Consider the following 18981-nt stretch of genomic DNA (forward strand, 5'->3'; position numbering starts at 1 on the left):
GCAGGTTGGAAACATGAAGGCTGATTACAACCGGCATCTCAATTAGATTTTCTTCTGCTTTTCCAACTCCACCACTCTTCATTTGCTTTCTTCTTTGCTTTAAAGTCCTGTGTTAAGTCTCAACAGAGATGGAAAGCATGCACCTACGAGGCTTGTTTGACCCGTGCATCGGTCAACAGCAGTCTTATGTTCAGTGGGGGAAAGGCACCCTAAGATGATCCAGCTTTGTACAGAGCAGACGGGGGTTCAGACCATGCAAGCAGATGTGGGTGGGACAGCCCAGCTCCTCAGCTGCATCGTGCTGCAGGTTGTTCTGTCGGCAGGCTGTGGCTGCCACCGCATCTACGGTCAAAGTTCTCATAGGTGGAGTCCTGAGGCTGTGACCTGGTGGTGGAAAACGGGAAGCTTTCATCGATGTGTTGACAAATACAGTCTATGGCACAGTATTGTTTAGATACGAATCAGCAACATCACGCTTCTGCTAATAGTTATCACAAATTTAACTCTAGGATTAAATTCCCTGTTGCCTCTTGGGCTGTAGCCTGGTGCTACGCACATCCTGCTGAGATGAATGCATTTCTAGGGTAAGGTGAGGGAAAGAGAGATATCCCAGTTAACTTGGGCTGGAAGGGAGCAAATCCAAGCACATACTGTCCTCAGATACACTTTCTATCTGTTTAACCTGAGGATTGTCTTATATTTGTACCCATCTGTCACCAGTTTGGCCCCCACAGCTCTCAGGAGACTCCAGGGGCGGAGTTGCTTTGGGTACTGGGAGATGCTGGTGATGCTGTGGGAGGATGGACTATTTGGTATCTCCATACGTTTTTCCACGCCTGGCAGAACAATTCCAGATCAGTTCTGGCATAGGCTCTGCTTCTGCCCAACCAGAAACTGAAGATCTTATGCTAGTTTAGTATGATATCCTAACACTTCCTGGGCCTGTAGGCCACCTAAACTTCTGGTCATCCCCTGCTTCTGCTGCGTCCTTGTCTCTCTGAGTTCCTTGTCCTTAAGGTCTGTTCTCAGTTGCTCCCCCAAGCACCAGCTTGCTTGACCATCAGTCCAACCCTGTCCTCATCTCAAGAGCCTGCTATGAGGCCAGAGATTGTAGCCAAGACAGAGAACAAATTGTACTCCTCTCATTGCCATCTCTACCCTCCTGCTGGATGATGCGAGTGGAAAGTGGGATACTCTTACCAGGCCAGGCTGGATGGAGCAGTGGAAGAACCTGTTAAATGAGATCAGATACACAAGTTAGCAGGGTGATATCTGGGGAGCCAGGACTGATTGAGAGCCATAGGGCAACGTGCACTAGAGGATAACTGATACTCTGGGGAATGGTTCACCGGTGCCCAGGATAGGAATCATCTCTGCGGCCTGAGCTGCTGGAGCCCCACACACAGCAGGGATATTGGCCTGAACAGGTGTAAAATGGGACTGCACTGCTGGCTGGGAAGCATGCAGGTGGAGATGCTCTGGGGAGCAAGAAGCGTGCTGAATCTGGAAGATTTAGCTGCTGTGTGGGGTGCGGTGGAGGTAAATCCTGCCCATGGAAATAAGGATAACAACAAACAGGCTCTCCCCTCACTTGTCTGATTCTTATCTGCTGCATCACATTGTGGGTTACTAGTCTGATGTTGGAAATAGAGATACATACCTCTGGGGAACAGGAGCAAGCACAGTATCACCAGCAAAACAAGGACCTTAATTCCCAAAGGCACAAAAATTAGGACCAGGAAAAAGGAGCTGTTGGATGCTTTGAATTTATAGAAGTAGACCGTCCCCTCTGCTCTCCCGTGGCTGTTGACAGCCGTGCAGGTGTATTTGCCATCATGTGTCAGGTACTGGAGCTCCTTGGTGACACGGTGGTTCATGTTAGTGACTGAGGTGAGGTTGCTGGAGTGGGGACTGGTCCAAGTCAGGGCAGGTGCTGGTTCACCCTCAGCAGTGCAGCGGGCTTTGAAGGTGTGATCCCCATTGGAGCTGACTGTGATGTTAATGATCCTGGGGGAAGCTGTGGGGGAAATGACAGGAAAAGATGGGGAATACATCAGGTTTCAGTGATGGGTTCGATGCACGGTGTAACAAGATAACATTGGCATCAAGCTTCCCCTTCCTCATTTTTCCTTGGACCTTGGCCTCCGCAACACACAAGGAAGGATATGCTTGTGTGAGCCCTTGGTGTCTCGGACTTGCCAGGGACCTCTTTGAATGGTGGTAACATCCATCTAGGGGATGCACAAAGTTGAGATGCGCTGCTGAGCTTGCAGCCCTTGGACCCGTCCTCTAAAGAGGCAGGGCAGGCATGAAAGATCTTGTCGTGCCCATTGGTTTTCTCCTGGTGAACAAACTGACCTCTAAAACCTTATTTCACTCCTGCCCTTTGTACTGCAGGGCTCCGTTCCCAAAGCGGGGAGCTGTGGGGGAACTGGGCTCATGCAGTACCTGCATTCTGCTCCTCTCATCAGCAGCACAGCTTGTTGTTGCCCTGTCAGACCAGGCTCTCTGTGGGATATTTCAGATCTGCTCCATAGAAGCAGAGCCCTGACTGCTCAGCACTACTCTGCAGTACACCAGCTCCTTTTCGGTTGTCTCCTGGCTGCCTGCAGTGCATCTTTGAGGCAGTTTCACTTCACAGACAAAACCATCCAACACGCAGTGTGTCTGCACTGTTTGTTAAGGTGTGAGCCCAGTCCTGAGGCCACATGGGTATCCTTGCTCTTGCCAGATCAGCGTGGACACCCTCTGAGAGGAGCCAAGCACTCTCCATCACTATCATGATACAGCATGGGGGGTAACCCTGAGGTGGAGGGCAGAGGCAGAGTGCTGGGAAACCACCTCCAATTGCTCAGCTCTCTGCTCCTTCTCTTCTCCAGGCTGAACAAGCCCAGCTCCTCCAGCCATCTGAGCATCTTCATGGCCTCCTCCGGACCCGCTCCAACAGCTCTGCATCCTTCTTGTGCAGTACTCCAGATGGGCTCTTACCAGATGGGCCCCCTGCCTGCCTACTGCTGTCTCTGTTGATGCAGGCCAGGGTACTGTTGGACTTCTAGGCTGCAAGTGCACACTGCTGCCTCATGCCCAGCTTGTTGTCCACCATTTCCTTGTGTGAGTCCATCCAACAGCTCTCATGTTGGGTCTTAAAGACAGTGAAGCCCTAGGAAGTGTTCAGAGGAGGGCAGTGAAGCTGTGGATGACGTGGAGCACAAGTCTTCTAAGGAATGGCTGAGGGAGCTGAGACAGTTCAGCCTGGAGAAGGCTCAGGGGAGACATTATCACTCTCTGTAGTTCCCTGAGAAGGGATTGTTGTAAGGTGGGAGTTGGTCTCTTCAACCGTACAACAGTGATAGGAAAAGACAGAATTGCCTCAAGGTGTGCCAGGTTATGGATATTAGGAGAAGCTTCTTCAAAGTGTGGCCAGGCATTGGAATGGTCTGCCCAGGGAGGTGGTGGAGTCTCTGCACCTTGTTATGTTCTAGGGATGTGTATAAATGTGGTGCTTAGGTATATGGTTTAGTGGGCAGTATTAGTGTTAGGAGGATGGTTGGGTGAGCTGATCTTGGAGGTCTTTTCCAGCCTTAATGGTTCCACGATTCTGTGATTCAGGATTTAAATGTCATTTCCATGCAGATGCCCACCCTGCAGAAGGACTTCTTATCTCATGCTGCCACAAGGATGCTGTGCAATGGCTGTTACCTATGATTTCTCATCCCAAGGCTGTATGGATCACACCAGAGGGACTGAATTATGTGCACTGAGCTAAGTGTGAGAAGCTGATGCTATCCAGGGCTGCTCGTGCTTACATCTAATGCCTGCTCAGCAGCTGCATTCTCCAACTTAAATCCTGATGAAGGGGCCATCTATAGCCTCACCCCAGGAGCTGCAGACCCCAGCTCCCCTCTCTGCAGCCTGTACTGATCCCATGCTGCAGGGACAACATGCAGAACTCACCAGGCTGTCACCTGGGCATCTATTTCTTTATCTCCTGCAGTGGTTAGCTCCCATTCCCTTCCTTGCAGTGCACACATCACTTCAGACTGGAAGCCCACAGTGAATATTCCCTGCCAAAATGCTACAGATCCTCCTCAGGGCTGACCAGACCCAGAAAAGCCAATGTTTTGGAAGAACAAACATCTCAGATCTCCTTCTGTTACCATCTCATCACTTTCCACATCTCACGGCTCTCCAGTTTCCCTTTGGGGTGTCTTTGCCTCCCTGGGTACTTGATGCTGTCTTACCAATCAAATGCAGCTTTATCCCGTTCCTGCTTTCATACTTGTCGTGGATGTCCCCAGAGAACTCCACACGGCAGAAGTACCTCTCGCTGTCGCTCCAGGTCAGGTTATCAATCCTGATGGAAAGGTCCTTGTGCCGGGGGTTGCCAAAGAGTTTGTATTTGTTTTTGTAGCTGATGGCAGTCTTGCAGAGCTCGCTGGCACTCTGGCTGGTGCACTTAAACACCACAGTGCCATTGTACGGCTCCTTGATCCTCCAAATAGCAGTGAGGGTACGGTCAAAGGTTTTGTAAGGGTGTGTGAAGGTGCAAGGCAGAATAACCATCTTTCCGAGTTCACCAGTGACGTCAGATGGGACATGAATGGACCAGCTATTGCACTGCACGCCTAGAAGCAACAGCAGACAATCAGTGTTGATTTACATAAGGTATTTAATCACCCTTCTTATATCTACTCTCTCAGATGTCAGAAAATGGATGGCCTTTGTTCCACCAAGGATGGTTCCACTTGCAGGGGACTTGGAGGTGGTTACTTGCTTACCTGGGTTTGGTATCAGTCTGCAGCAGAGCTGAAGGGGCTGCCTACCTCATATTGAAAGCAATTTAATTTTCAGTCAGACCTTGCCATGTCAGCTGACCTATAGATGTCCACTGTGAAGTTGTGTAACGTGAGTGTTTGCAGTTGAAAGATGTTAGTGTGCTTGCAGATGAAAGATGTTTGTGTGCTTGCAGAGACATACTTCCTAATATACGCATGTCTATATACACATATAAATAAATATATATATTTAATATACTCAGAGGTCTGGTGGCTTCAAGCACAAATCCAGTTAAATGCAGCTGCTCTGTGTTTGAGTGCATGCACACGGGAGGTTGCAAAGCAAGCGGCTCCCTGTTAACAGAGCAGGTTGACAACACGTGGGCTCCAGCTGCTTGTATCTTCCCAGACAGGCCTTGTCCTGCACTCACAGGAGGGGAAGTTCTGGGTTTTCCAGCCAGGATGTCATGAACAGTTGGAATTTGGGCACCATAAATCCTTGTCATGCTTAATGGTCACAGTAAATCCAAGCCACTGCCACCAGACCCAGTCTCATCAGTTCTGTCTGGTGATGAAAACAGCCTTCACCTGAATACATGTTCTCCAGCCTTGAAATATATCAGGAAAACTCAATGTCTCATCCATTTCCCTTCTCCAGCAACCAATAACACCAACAAATAGCACTTGTAGGCAGCTCTTGCTATACAGATACCCATATCTATCAACTGTATTTCTGTTTGCAACAGCTGCAGCACCAGCCTGTGGCTTCAGGAATGCCTCTGGCTAATTTCCTGCCTTCTATAACTTACACAGTGCTTCGTTAAATCAGGAGGTTTCACCTCCGAGGTTGAGAATAATTGGAGAAAAATGTAAATAATTTCCCTCCTGTAAATAAATCGCTGACTTTGCTGTGATCTGTGGGCATGCATCTGTCAGGTCGGTCAAGTAAAGGCTAAGTTAAGATTGGTGCTTGTGTTTATGTCTGCTGTCCGTAATATTTTACAAACATCCCAGTGGCTGTGCAGGCAGTATTAATGTTATTGCATGCTGCACAGTTGACAAAAGCCGAGGTAGGACTGGTGCTCTTCCATTAAGTTACTTAGCTGGAATTTGTGCCAAGCCAGTATTTTAATAACCGAGTTCTGGAGTCGTGGCACCTTTTGTCACTCACTATAGTGATATGTCTTACTTTTTGCAGCCTGGATTATCTGCTGTATAAGGCTATATGGCCATAGGAACTCCATGCTCTAAGCACAGTGATAAAAACAAAGAGCATTAAGTACATCTACTAGTTGTCATAGAAAGGATTTGAGGTCATGATAACCAAATCAAGAGCTGGAGCCCACCACAGCCATTAAACTTGCTCCAGAAAACAGTCTGATGGTATATTTAACCAAATCCTGTTGACTTTAATAGAATTTAAGTATATACTGGATGTTAACCGTGGGCTAAGGTGCACAGTGGAGCTGGAGCAAATCGTGTGCATTGCATATCAGCCCTGAGGGACACGAAACAGTATGAAACAGGGCTTCTGAATGATGAGAAAGATGAATGCCCTGCATGAGTTATAAAAGCAGAGGAAAAAGGAAAAAAAAAAAATAACACCAAAAACCAAAACCCTGATCAGATGGAACTGTAGCAAGCTCAGAACTCACCCTTCCTGAAGATGGAAAGGACGAACAGAAGAAACAGACTGTACTCTCTCATGCTGGTTGAGGTTCTCCACGGGGGTGTATCAGTAAACCAGAACTGTCTCTGCTACATCTGCACTGCTGATCTTGTCATCACAAAAGGTTTTTCCAGGGATGGAAGAAGCTGTGGTTTTCCTCTCCTTGGAGGGAATGAGTTGTCCAGCTGAACTGACTCTGGTTATATTAATAGTGTTGTGGTCAGTCATGTGAAAAATACAGCAGAGGGAATCAGAAGGAGCTGGGCCATGGATGGGGCTCTGGGCAGTGTCATCTACTGGGGGCCACCCATCCCATGGCAGGATGGGGCTGGGTGGGCTTTAAGGTGCCTTCCAACCCAATCATTCCAAACCAGGATGCTGCTGCTGAAGTAGAGGTTGTGGAGCAGGATTAGAAGGATATCCTCTGTAGGACAGACCGAAAATCCATCATGCATGGTAGCGTCAGTCTGAGAGCAGGAGCAGGTAGTTATGGGAAAGCTATCAAAACAAGTATGGATGGTATAACAGCTCTTCTATGATTCTGAAGTGCTCCCCTCCCATTTAGTGACCTTGCATCGCTAAATTTAACCCGGGAGCACATATTCCCCATCACGTCTTAACCTGAGATTTGCTGCCCTCCGTTCCCACCATAGGAAGGTGTGATGCCTGACTGCCCCTTATCTCGGCATCTGGGCCACTGTAGGGCCCTTCTTCCCTTATCTCCCAGTGCAGCACCGGCTGGGCAGCTCCTGCAGCAGGCAGAAGTGGGTGAACGACCGCTGGAGGGCTCCCGGAGCCCAGGGAAGAGGATGCTGCTGGGTTCTCAGGGGCTGAGCTTCCTTCCCCACGGCACTCCGCTACCGAATTCTTTACACCTCTTTACACACTCCTCATGTTCCCATCTTAACTCTTTGTGCAAATGCTTCCATTTAATTGATTAATGATTAATCTGTTTAATCAATAATTAATCATGATTAATCTGTCAAAATTAGTGTGCTGTTTGATTTTATCTGTTTGCGAGGTGAGCTTTTTGGTGCTGTCTCTCAGACCTTGGCACGGAGGGTCTCAGCCGATTGAAGCAAAAGATTAAAGGGAAATCCATGCTCTAAACGTGTTCTGTTTTCAGTGTAAGGAGTAGTTGCAGCTGACTTTTCCCTCTTCGGTATTGTACTCCAGCATCTGCAGGTCAAATATCTGGTACATCTATGCATTCATGAGCACCCTGCGTGCTGTTAAGAGTTGCGTCTTGCATCGACTAAGTGGCTCGCTGAGCCCTTGTTTTTAGATAGAGACACCACAAACACCTTTATCTTCTCTCTCACTCTTTTCAGCAGACAGATTTCATTCAGTTCTGCCATACACGTGGTCTTTACTAAAAACTCTGACGATGCAGTGTGTGCAAGCAAGAAACCATCACTACCATCCAACCTCTTATTTCCACTAAGCCAAGGGGTGGGTTTATAAATGTTTATAAATACCTGGGAGACAAATGGTTGAGGCCAGGCTCTTCTTGGTGGCAAAAGGACAAGGAGCAGTGGCCTAAAACTTGAACATAGGAAGTTCCATAATAACACACAGAAGACTTCTTTATGATAGGAGCTAGGAGCACTGGCACAGGCAGCCCAAAGAGGTTGTGGAGTCTCTTTCTATGGAGATATTGAAGACCTGTCTGGATGCTGACCTGTGTGATGTATTGTAGGGCACCTGCTTTAGCAGGGGTTGGACTCGATGATCTCTTGAGGTGTTTTCCAACCCTTGTGATTCTGTGATTCTGTGCAGATTTGATGAACAGGTAAAACAGGGAAAAGACCTTTGTTACAGTTCTACCAACAGTCGCTTTTGCTCTCAGGCTGTGATTTAGACTTTCTGATAGGCGCTGGATCACAGCAAAGTAAAATGGAAAACATTTTCTTGTTCTTCACTCCCATAAAACACTTGTTGGAGCAGATTCATGGGGAGCAAGGAAGTTCGACTCAGTTTCCTCCTTGTGGTATCAGTGGGGTTGTTTGCCAAGTGTCAGGAGAATTCACTGTGAGTGATTCTACTTACAAATCCATCTATCAGAGCAGAATTTTGCTCATGTATCTTGTTTAACTGCCATGGTGTACACAAAGCCACCTTGATTTTCAGGGCATGGTTGAGGATGGGTATAATCCTAGCCTTCTTCTGTAGGTGCCATATGATTCAAAATCTGTTATCAACAACCTTTCCTTCTAGTTCTGTGCTCAAGTAGCATCTAAGAAAGCTGCTTCTGGTTTTTCCTAATATACAACCAATCAAGTCCAGTTTGTCTTCTTTGTATTTTGTATTATTATTTTTTAATGAGCTACAGACAGTGTCAGCGGTAGTTACACTATTTGTTCACAACTTTCTTCAGTGCTTGTACAGAAGCAATGGTCACTGATCTGGTCCCAGATGAACCAGACGAACCCTTCATTCTGTGGATAGTCCTCACAGCACTCAAGGACCAAACTGAAGCCTTTTGTTCCCCTTTTCCTCCCTTTGAGTCTTAATTCCAGTTCCAGTGTTTACACCAGCAACATCTACAAGTCCTGCTCCTATTCCTTCAAGTGTGTCAATCTGCACACATTATGATTTGTCAGATCTGGAACCCTTTCCTGAAGGGACTGGGCCTATGGAGCAGCTAGGAGGTGAGACTGGGGACCCAGAGGAATTTTCCTTCCTTCTGGCTTCTACTGGCAGAGCTATGATGAAGGTGGGCACAGTGAGCTTCTTGGAGCTGCTATGGGCTCTGCCATGCATCCCTTTGGTCTTCAAACCGACAGCAATGTGCCTAGAGTGCAAGGAAAGAGCAAAGGGGGTGAGGTAAGGATGGAAGGCATCAAGCCAGGAGCTGTTCCTGTAGGTGACACTGATCCTGCTTCTTGGCACCAAGTGAACATGGTCATCACTACGTCAAGCTTCTACTGATCCAATTTGAAAGTCTTGCAGGTTCACTCACTTGCCTGTGCTTAGCCTGTTACAAATGCTCCTGACCTGATAAATTCTCCTGCTTGCCATATCGTCACTGTTACGTCTTGGGCTGTTCCACTGCCAAAGCTGTGCCAGTGGATTGATGAGCAGCTATGGGCTGTTGGCGAGCCCCTGTCACCTCTGCTAAATGTCAGCTAAAGAAAGTCAGGTGTGCATCTGGATACCTCTCACCTAATAGGCAACCACTTCAGGAAAAACAGCTTCTATGCGAGTATGGACAGAACTTAATGGATGGAAGAAGAAATAGCATCTCTCTGTTAAGATGTCTGCTGAATTCTACGCGGTCACATATCGAGATGGAGAACATCTCATCTCTCAGACCAATGTGTTTCTTTCTCCTCAGCTGGCTGTTTTAAGCTCCATGCTCTGAGCAGCAAGAACTGGGCTTGGAATGAACGTATTCAGGCAGGGACATGGTTTATTCAACCTCGCCCATACCAATAGGACAAGAATTATATAAAAGAATGAGCCTGAGGCTATGAGAGCACTAACAAACACCTTCTCCAAGCAGCACTAGAGCTCAGGATGATGCAAGCTTTTATTAAGTGGTTCTATGATTCTACATACTTGCAGATGTTAAAGTGGGATTCCTTCATCTCAGCATTGGCCATCATGGTATTACCTGCATTGTTTTCAACAATTTTCTCCTGAACTTAGTTCCAAAACCTGCACCTGATCAGATTACCATATGGATGGTAGAAAGGAGTGAGGGAGGGCATGGTGCCCATGAGCCCTCCCAGAGAAACCTGGTAGGAAAGGTGAGATATGGATGTGAGTTCAAGCTGCTGAGGTAATAAATGAGGCACTCTGATGAGCTGCACCCAGAAGCAATGTTCTTTGACAGCCTTGACCTGGTTGTCCCGGGGCTGTTTTCTGGACTGGACAGGCAGGAGAACTGGGCCCATGTGAACCTAATGAACCTCTCCTGTGGGGAGACCTCATTGTGGCCTTCCAGTACTTGAAGGGAATGTATAAACAGGACAGGGAATGGCTGTTTACAAGGGTGGACAGTGATAGGACAAGGGGGAATGGTTTTAAACTGAGACAGAGGAGGTTTAGGTTGCATTTTAGGAGGAAGTTTTTCACACAGAGGGTGGTGATGCACTGGAACATGTTGCCCAAGGAGGCTGTGGATGCCCCATCCCTGCAGGCATTCAAGGCCAGGCTGGATGTGGCTCTGGGCAGCCTGGTCTGCTGGTTGGTGACCCTGCACATAGCAGGGGGTTAAAACCAGATGATCACCATAGTCCTTTTCAACTCAGGCCATTCTATGACTCTATGATTCACTGCAGTTAAATCTGAAGGTGAGAAAAAGGCAGAGGCACATGTATTTTAAGTATTAAAATGTATGTATGAAGGTGGCCTTTACTTGAATCACGAAATCACAGAATCTTAGCATCATAGCACCACATTATCACAGAATAATATCGTGGCTTGGATTGCAAGGTCCCTTAGAGTCCATCCAGTTCCAACCCCTTTGCCATGGGTAGAGTTGCCACTTGTGAGATCAGGTTTCCTGGGCCTCCTTCCAACCAAGACCAGCTCCTTCCTAGCTGATACTGGAATAAAGTGAGATGGAGGTAGCAACTTCACCTGCCCTGATGGTGTGACCTGTCCCAGAAGAAGAAATCATTTTTGCTATGTATCTCAGAGTTTTCCTAGATGGCAAGATAAAGATGAGATTGTGTTGCTGTTTTATTTGGAGTTATTGTTATAGAGTTCAGCTTGCGGAGAGGTTCTGGTATTTTAGTTGGTGCAGACAACATAGTTAAATAGAACATAGTAGTAAAATGTTACTGCCTATGCATTTATTCTTTGTCTTCACCTCAGGAAACATTTCTGGTAGCAAATGGAACATATAGCTTCAATACAGGGCAAACAGTTTTCAGCATTTCTCCAGCGTGCTTCCTGCCTTCAGATGATGACTTTTACTGATACCTGTATTGGTTGGTGTACAAGGCTGCTGGCTTTTCTTTCTGTGCTGTTCATATTGAGATCTGACGGGTGGGAAGGTCCCAGCAATGGAGTGCCAAGAAGAGGCATGTGAGCTGTAGCGTATATAAAAATTGGCTCTTTCTTCTTTTGATCTTTATACCAGAGAAGTGTTCCCAAAGGCCAGTGCTAACACTTTTGGGACAATGTAACCTTTACTTAATTGCTCAATTGCCATAACCTTGCATGGCGCTTTAGACACCAAGTGAGATAAGGTTCCTGCCCAGGGGAGCTCGAACTCATTTAGCACATGGATTACGGCATTGACTCCTGGGATGAAGATCAGAGGCTGATAACAGGGAGAAGTGCTTTGAAGAGTTCATTGTTCTCATCAGTTCTCACCACAGTGGGGTTGAAGCAAACAATGGATCAATTTGCATCACTTCATACACCTTGCTTGCAAGCAGCTGTACAAGTGGCTGTTGACTCACCAGTAGGACTTTGCTGGAAGCTTGGTGTTCCTGTCAAGGCAAGATTAGAAAGTGAGGTTGCACCAGGGGAGGCAACATGGAACACAGCAAAGAAGCTGAGAAACCACAGTTGGAAAGCAAGATGAAAAAGAGGAAAGTTGGGGCTGGGCCCAAGTCTGGGTGGCACTTCTACCAGGTGGACCTTTCCATAAAGGCAATTCTCTATTCTCTGATCCTGAACCCTATTTCTGTTGCTTGAATTTAGGCCATGGTCCTCCCTTGCACAACAGGATGGAGCAAGGTCATGAGAGAGATGAAATTTCATCATGCTGTGAAGGAAATATAACAGTGGTATTTGGAAGCTGGAAATTGGGTATAGGAGGTGGGGAGAAGCAACTGCTGGTTAGGAGTAGATGGGATGGATGGAAAGAGGCATGTGAGGCAGGCATGTTTGGCACAGACTACAACTTCATGTGACACTCACAGAGACCTTCCTTAAGTCAACTGGATAGGCTCTGCAGTCCCCCAAGGCTGAAGGTAAACTCCTCCTTAGGTTTCCACTATCTATTGGAGGAGGTATGAGCTTACCAGTGTATGTTTGAAGATTACTGTGTCTCTTCTTAGCATGTCTTTAAGAGAAAAATACATGGCTTTATGATTCCCCATACTGTACTTTCCAACGGTAAGATGGGAAAGGAAGTTTTTAGTGTTATTAGGGACCTGGGTGATTAACACTGTCCACATACATGCTTTGAAGGAATAAACTGGATGTGACACATAGAGGGGCTTTGATCTAGCCCATGTTGGTGAAACGGACACATTCTTCCTAGCAAAAAGCATTACCTGACCTGCAAGAGATAACTGTACTGTGGAAAGGTTAGCCCCCATGGTTAGTATGAAGGGGAAAAACAGTCATATGCCTTCTCTGAGGTACCGTTATTCAGTCACCTGTCAAACTTCATTAATTACATTGAATAACGAGGCCTTTGGCCCTATTTCTGTTTGAGTATGTAATTGATTCTCAGTTACCATTTGAATGCTTTTGGATGGGCTCCCAGGAGAATTTACATCCTGGAAGGCTTTGTGACATGCGTGAAAGCACCTGTCTTCTCCAGCTTTGGTGTAGTTACTTCTCGCATCACCAGGAGACATTTGTCAAAGTGTTTTTGAAGAGCACGTGTCTGAAGGCAGAGATGTTTGGGTGGATTTTGTCCATTGCTTGCTTCATGTAGAAGCACGGGTCTCTGCAAGCCTTACAACTAGCCATCATTCTTTGAAAGGACAATGGAATAAATGAGCTTGCAGAACTTGCCAGTGCAATTATCAGTTACAGGCAAATGGCTCCCTCTGACCTCCTTAGCTTTATTACGCAAATCTACAACACACGAGTTAGCGGCCTCCTCTGGGAGCAGGATTGTTGTAAGGACAATGTGCCTCCTGCACGACATTCTTGCTGACATTCCTCTTCTGGTATTATAGACTTCAAACCCCCTTGGCTTGCTATGTGCTTCAAGCTTGAAGGACAGATTGGATTTGCATGATTGGTCTATGTGAGTCCTGTGAATTCCTGCTTGTTTGCAGAACGGCCACCCTGGGAGGCAACAGTGCTTACAGCTGCAATTTTCAGCTATGCTGGACAGGAGGTGATGGGTGGTGTGACTTGCTGTGAAGGATCATTCCACGAGATCCTAGCAGAGTTTAGGCTGGAGTTATGAAGGCTGCAACCCTTCTCTACCACCTGTTGCTCTTGACCATTGCTCGTACATGTCGAAAGTTAGCTGAAGATGAGGCCACTTCAGCTTCCAGGAGGCATCAACAAAGGAAAAGGCTTTTCTTTTTGAATTTTCATACATAAAAAATAAATCTAAAAGCTTACAATAATCAGTGGAGATGGTCTGAATGTCTCAGACTAACTTGTTTCTCAAGTATACTGATGTAGCTTATTTCCATGTGTCCCAGCCCTACCTTGCATCTCAGTCCATGTGCAAACAATAGTATCCCTTTTTTTGCTCTGTTCCTGTTTATTCTGCTCTTAACCCTCTGCACAAATTCCAGTTCTCAGCTTCTATCATTTGTTATGTTGATGAGCGTTTGATCTTCTGGAGCTAATCAAGTTCTCTCTTTGCATTGTATCAGCTTTCATATTTGGTTTAATAATAATAATAGTAATAAAAGGTTTATATATATGTATACCTGTATGTATGTATACATAGCAGATTCATTCAAAAGCTGTATCATTCTTGTTTGGATCTACACTTTAATGTAGAATTCCCACACTGTGTTGGATGGGCCAGGCTGCTGCAGTTCTGCATGGATGCTCTCTTTCATGAATCCAGTTTTGTCTATTCCAGGGAAACCAATGTACTCAAACAGTATCTTCCACATCATGTGAATGAAGAGTCATCAGACAATGTGTAATCTGTCTGCATGAGTATCTCTGTAATAGTTCTCTCACCCTCCTGGTCCTCTGGTACTTGGAAGGAGCAAGTCTCTGGTCATACACCTTTCACCATTCAGAGATGAAGAGTTAATCCTTTAGGTGTTTCAGGAGAGAAATGAATGGTATGTACTTTCCACCGAGCTGCAGAGGGCAGCAAGGGTTGAGTGAGTGGGTCCTGTTCATGGACAGAGAGGTGGACACTGCTGAGCAGGAGCATGGGCGTGAGGAAAGCCCTATAGTAAGCTCTGTGAGCAGAGCTGGTGTTTTGGCAATGCTGTGTCACAGAGACATGGCTGTCAGAGACGCATAGTGTCCAAGGATAATCAGGGTTAGTGAAGTCAACCTTCATTATCAGTACATGCTGGGAGACCTAAGGATGGAGCACAGCCCTGCCAAAAAAGGACCCGCGGGTACTGGTGGATGGGAAGCTGGACATGAACTAGCAATGTGCTCTCACAGCCCAGAAAGACAACTGTGTCCTGGGCTGCATCCAAAGCAGCTTGGCCAGCAGGGTCAAACATGGTGTGGTACAAGATGCACTCTTGTACATCAGAAGCAGTTTTCCTCTTGTTATGATGAGGAACAATAATGAAGTGATGAAGAATGAAGGGGTAAAAGGTTTAGTAATATAGAGAAAATGTCCCAGAAGCTGATTGGAAAGAGAATATTATGTGTTCAGAGGGAAGAAAAGCCAAAAGAGGTAAAACAGGGGAGGAAAAAGAAAAAGGTTATCTCTGTTTAGAAGACCAAGGTTAAAGCAGCTGTCCTCTGCAACATGAGGGAGCAAGAGCAGAAAGCGAAACTGAATGCAAAATGTGTGAAAACAGCAGAAGTTATGAGGAGATGGAGCTCATAGAAATGGTGGATTGAAGGGAAGATGGTTTAGAACTGGGAGTGTTCAATGAAAATTGCGTAGCAATTCCAGGTATAGAAAACTTTCGTATTTTCTTGCCCTGTTGATGACAGAACCTCCCAAGAAAATCTTGGAAATACGATGACTCAAAACTCAGATGCTCAGGTTTACACTTAACAGATATTGCTTTTAATGCATATGTGTTGCTCATACTAAGTAGATTTACCACTGTATTATACACCACTTTTTCCTTGTTTGTAACTAACTTAATATTTCTCTGTATCTAGCTAACAGTGGACGGCCAGTACAAACCCATCCGCCATACCTTTGTGTGAACAGTAGATTTTTGTGCCTAAAGCAGCGTTTTAGAGACTAATATGTTAGATTTCTTTTGCAGGACATTCAAGTCATGTTCCCACCCTGATTTTTTTCTTTTTCAGGAATAAGTCCCACATCTCTGTGTGCAGATGCATTCAGATACAGTGATATTCAGGCTGTTAAATTTGTAGCTCACAGGTGTTTTGGACCATCTCCTCACCTTACTGAAACCTAGGGATGTATCTGCCCTTCCCTGCTCCTTTTTTTCTATCTATAATCATCGTGCTCTATACATTTGGCTGCAGTGTGTAGGACATTTAATAGACATCACAACATCTGCAGTACAAATGCAGAACATCTCTAACAGGGTAGAAATCCCATGCTGTGTAGGAGAGTGAATTCCAGGAGGGTCTTTTTATTCTGATCAGTCTGCAATTTCCCTTTCTGTTTCTTAGGAGCTGTATTCAAGTTTTGTTATAGCTTTAAATATCCTGCTCTTTCTCTATCTCGTAAGCAGCTAATATGGAAATGGGAGTTAGTACAAGACTACTAGGATGGCCACTGTAACAGGGAAGAAAGAACAAAGATTAAGGGGAGAGATTCCCATTTTCCTTCATTTAATGTGTTTCAGAATGAAAAGCAACCCATTGTTAGGAGCTTTTCTATAGATCTGAAGTTGTGCTGTCTCAGGCATTGCCGTGTCTATGCATACTCAGTACAGTGTGATGCAATGAATGCTGGCTTCACTGGTCACAGGTGCTGAGTGCAGCAATGCGGCCTGGAGTGGCTGTTTCTTGGTAGAGTATCATATCCTCTGCCACCAAAATTATATCCTACGCTGTGTTTTGTAGCTCCTTTGTGGCTGAAGCACTGGGACACTTTGCAACAGCTGCTGGAAAATTCCACTTGAAAGAATTCCTTCCTTCCCTTCCCAGAGCACGATGCCAGGGGCACACTTTTCCTGGTATTATTTTTTTAATTATGCTAACGAACAAATCTGGTCCTTTACCTCCCACTGATCTCAGCCTTATCCGATTAGACTGATGAGCAATCCAAGAATGTTTAATCTAAAGTGTGAGCGTGGGGAGCTGTTCTTTGACAGCATTCCAAGCCCAGGTTTCCCATCTATTTCCAATCTACACATTATGGGGGTAAGCACAAGAAAGGAAAGCAGAGGTATTCGTAGAATGTGTTTGTATTTAAACTCCTAGATTTGCAGTCACATGCACATGTGGTTTTATTTTACTCAAAAACATAATCTCATTAACCTCACTGGGCCTAAAAGGGGAAAAAAAATTTCTCCCATGCTGCAAGTGCAACTGAGCTGTTTTCCTACATAGCGCTTTTGTTTGATTGCAAGGCTGATTTAGTTGCTCACTTGTATGCCTTGGAATGTGCGGTGAGAAATTCTGATGAGTGATACCAATCTCTCGGTGCTTTGGGCCAGCCTTCAAGCTGCTCTGCTCCATGCTGTACCTGGAAATATTGCTATTGCGTGCAGGGTTTCATCCGGCTTTGGACTGGATCTTCTTGCTCCAATATCTGAGGCTCTTGCTGTAGAAAAGCAACGTGAGCACCTCTGTCACACCTTTGTTCTTTCAGCTTTCCCTGCTGAGTGAAAAGCATGTAGCATTCTCACTGGCATCCTGCTTTGGTGATGCCCACGGGTGATATTCACAAGCAGCAGCCTGAAGAGTTGCTCACATTCCCTCTTCCTTTGTATTTCTGCTCCTCTTTTTACCCCTAGGTGAATACTTCTGGAAGAGGGCAGGACTTCAAATGAAAACTTCAGATTTGTTTTACTTTGCATTGAAATGCTACGGGAAGTTGGTCAGGAAGCTCAACCTCAAGTAAACAATTTAGCCTTCTGAGCTCATTTGCAAAGGAAACAAATATCTGGATGCATTGGCTGGGTTGGGACTTGATGAGAAGATGTGAGAGATCCATGCTACCAGCTGAGATGTGTGTGAGGGTATTTAGGGGGTACTGGTGTGAAAGATTGGAGCTTTGCTGGGGTAATTGCTTTTGTGCCACCACCTGATCCTTTTTCATTTATCAGTGTTTTTCAACATCTTTATCACTGAAACGGAAAATGGGATCTGGTGCTCCCTCAGCAAGTTTGCTGATGACATCAAGCTGAGTGGTGCAGGTGACATAACAGAAAGAATGGGTGGCATCTAGAGGGACCTGGAGGGGCTGGAGAAGTGGGCCCCAATGAGGTTTGACAAGGCCAAGAGGAGGGTGTTGCATTGGTTTGGGGCAATCTCATGTATGTCTACAGACTGGGAGAAGAGCTTACAGAGAGCAGCCCAGTAGAGAAAGGCCTGGGGGTCCTTGTGGACAAAAAGCTGGACATAAGCCATCAGTGTGCCCTTGCAGCCAAAAAAGGCCAACAGCATCCTGGTCTGCATCAGCTGAGAGGTAGGGGGGGTCCCTGGCACTGCTTCTTGGAGCTGTGGGTGCCCTGGAGGTGTCCAAGGCCATGGATGGGGACCCAGACAGACTGAGCTGGTGGAGTGCACCCAGCCTATGGCAGGGAGTTGAGACAGGATGGGGTTTAAGATCCCTTCCAACTCAAGCTATTCTCTGATTTTATTATTCTATTATTTCGACTCCTCCTTGAGCAATTTTCATTTGTAAGCATGGGATACTGCTTCGATCCATCTGCTCCATTGAGAATAAGCAGAGCGAAGGTCTTGAAGACATCAGAGTCCTTTCAATTTGAGGATTATCCCCCTCTAATTCAAAACCTCCAGTAACATGAACTGGTAACAAAAAAGGTCCTTCCCAGCTGAAAGCATTATTTCCATAAGAGGACAAGGAGAAAGCAGCAGAGGGATGTTCATTTGCGTCTGACAGTTCATAACAGACATTGCAATAGTTATGCACTCTGAGAGGAGGGAAATATCTAAGCAGAGCCTTCCTACTTCCTTGTGGCTGGCATTGTTCTTAGCAGGTGAGTTCTTCCTAGCTGTAGCCAAACTCTGCATGAATTATATCCTTCATGCTAAATATCAAGATTCAAAAGATTAGCTAATGATCAGTACAAGCATTCTTTGTACTGATTATACTTCCTGTACAGCATGGTAAAAACCAAAACTAAGCAAAACCCACAGCAATCACAAAGGTTTCAGGTTGCCCAGAGGAACTGTGGGTGCCCCATCCCTGGAGGTGCCTAAGGTTGGGCTGGAGGGAGACCTGGGCAGTCTGATCTGGTGCAGAGCAACCAGCCCACTTTAGGAGTGTGCCAGGGAGGGGTGAGGGGGGGTGGGGAGCAATGTCCTTTCCAACCTCAGTCATTCAGTGACACCATGATTCTGTAGTTTGATAAAGGGGATTGCATAGATTTAGACATTAAAAAGGCTGGTTTTGGTCCTGACTCTGCAATGAACTCTTGGGTTTGGTCTTAAGGTCACTTGTACTGAATGTTTCTTCCTCCCAGTTCAGCATATTCAAGGCTATAACCTCTTCACTGCTGCATCTGGGAGCTCCTCTGACAAGAAGCTGCTGCCCAGCATCCTATGATTGCT

General features: G+C 46.0%; 1 protein-coding gene across 1 annotated transcript; it reads right to left on the reverse strand.

The window, feature by feature from the left end:
- Positions 1–287: 287 nt before the first annotated feature.
- SIGLEC15 (sialic acid binding Ig like lectin 15) lies at positions 288–6482 on the reverse strand. The gene is made up of 5 exons (XM_072360279.1): positions 6431–6482; positions 4242–4625; positions 1661–2017; positions 1201–1231; positions 288–384 (listed from the first exon to the last, which is right to left on the reverse strand). Exons 1-5 carry the CDS (start codon positions 6480–6482, stop codon positions 288–290), a joined length of 921 nt encoding a protein of 306 aa, XP_072216380.1.
- Between the last annotated feature and the right edge of the window lie 12499 nt (positions 6483–18981).

The sequence above is a fragment of the Excalfactoria chinensis genome, chromosome Z (genome assembly GCF_039878825.1).
Source record: "Excalfactoria chinensis isolate bCotChi1 chromosome Z, bCotChi1.hap2, whole genome shotgun sequence".
Classification (NCBI taxonomy): Eukaryota; Metazoa; Chordata; class Aves; order Galliformes; family Phasianidae; genus Excalfactoria; species Excalfactoria chinensis.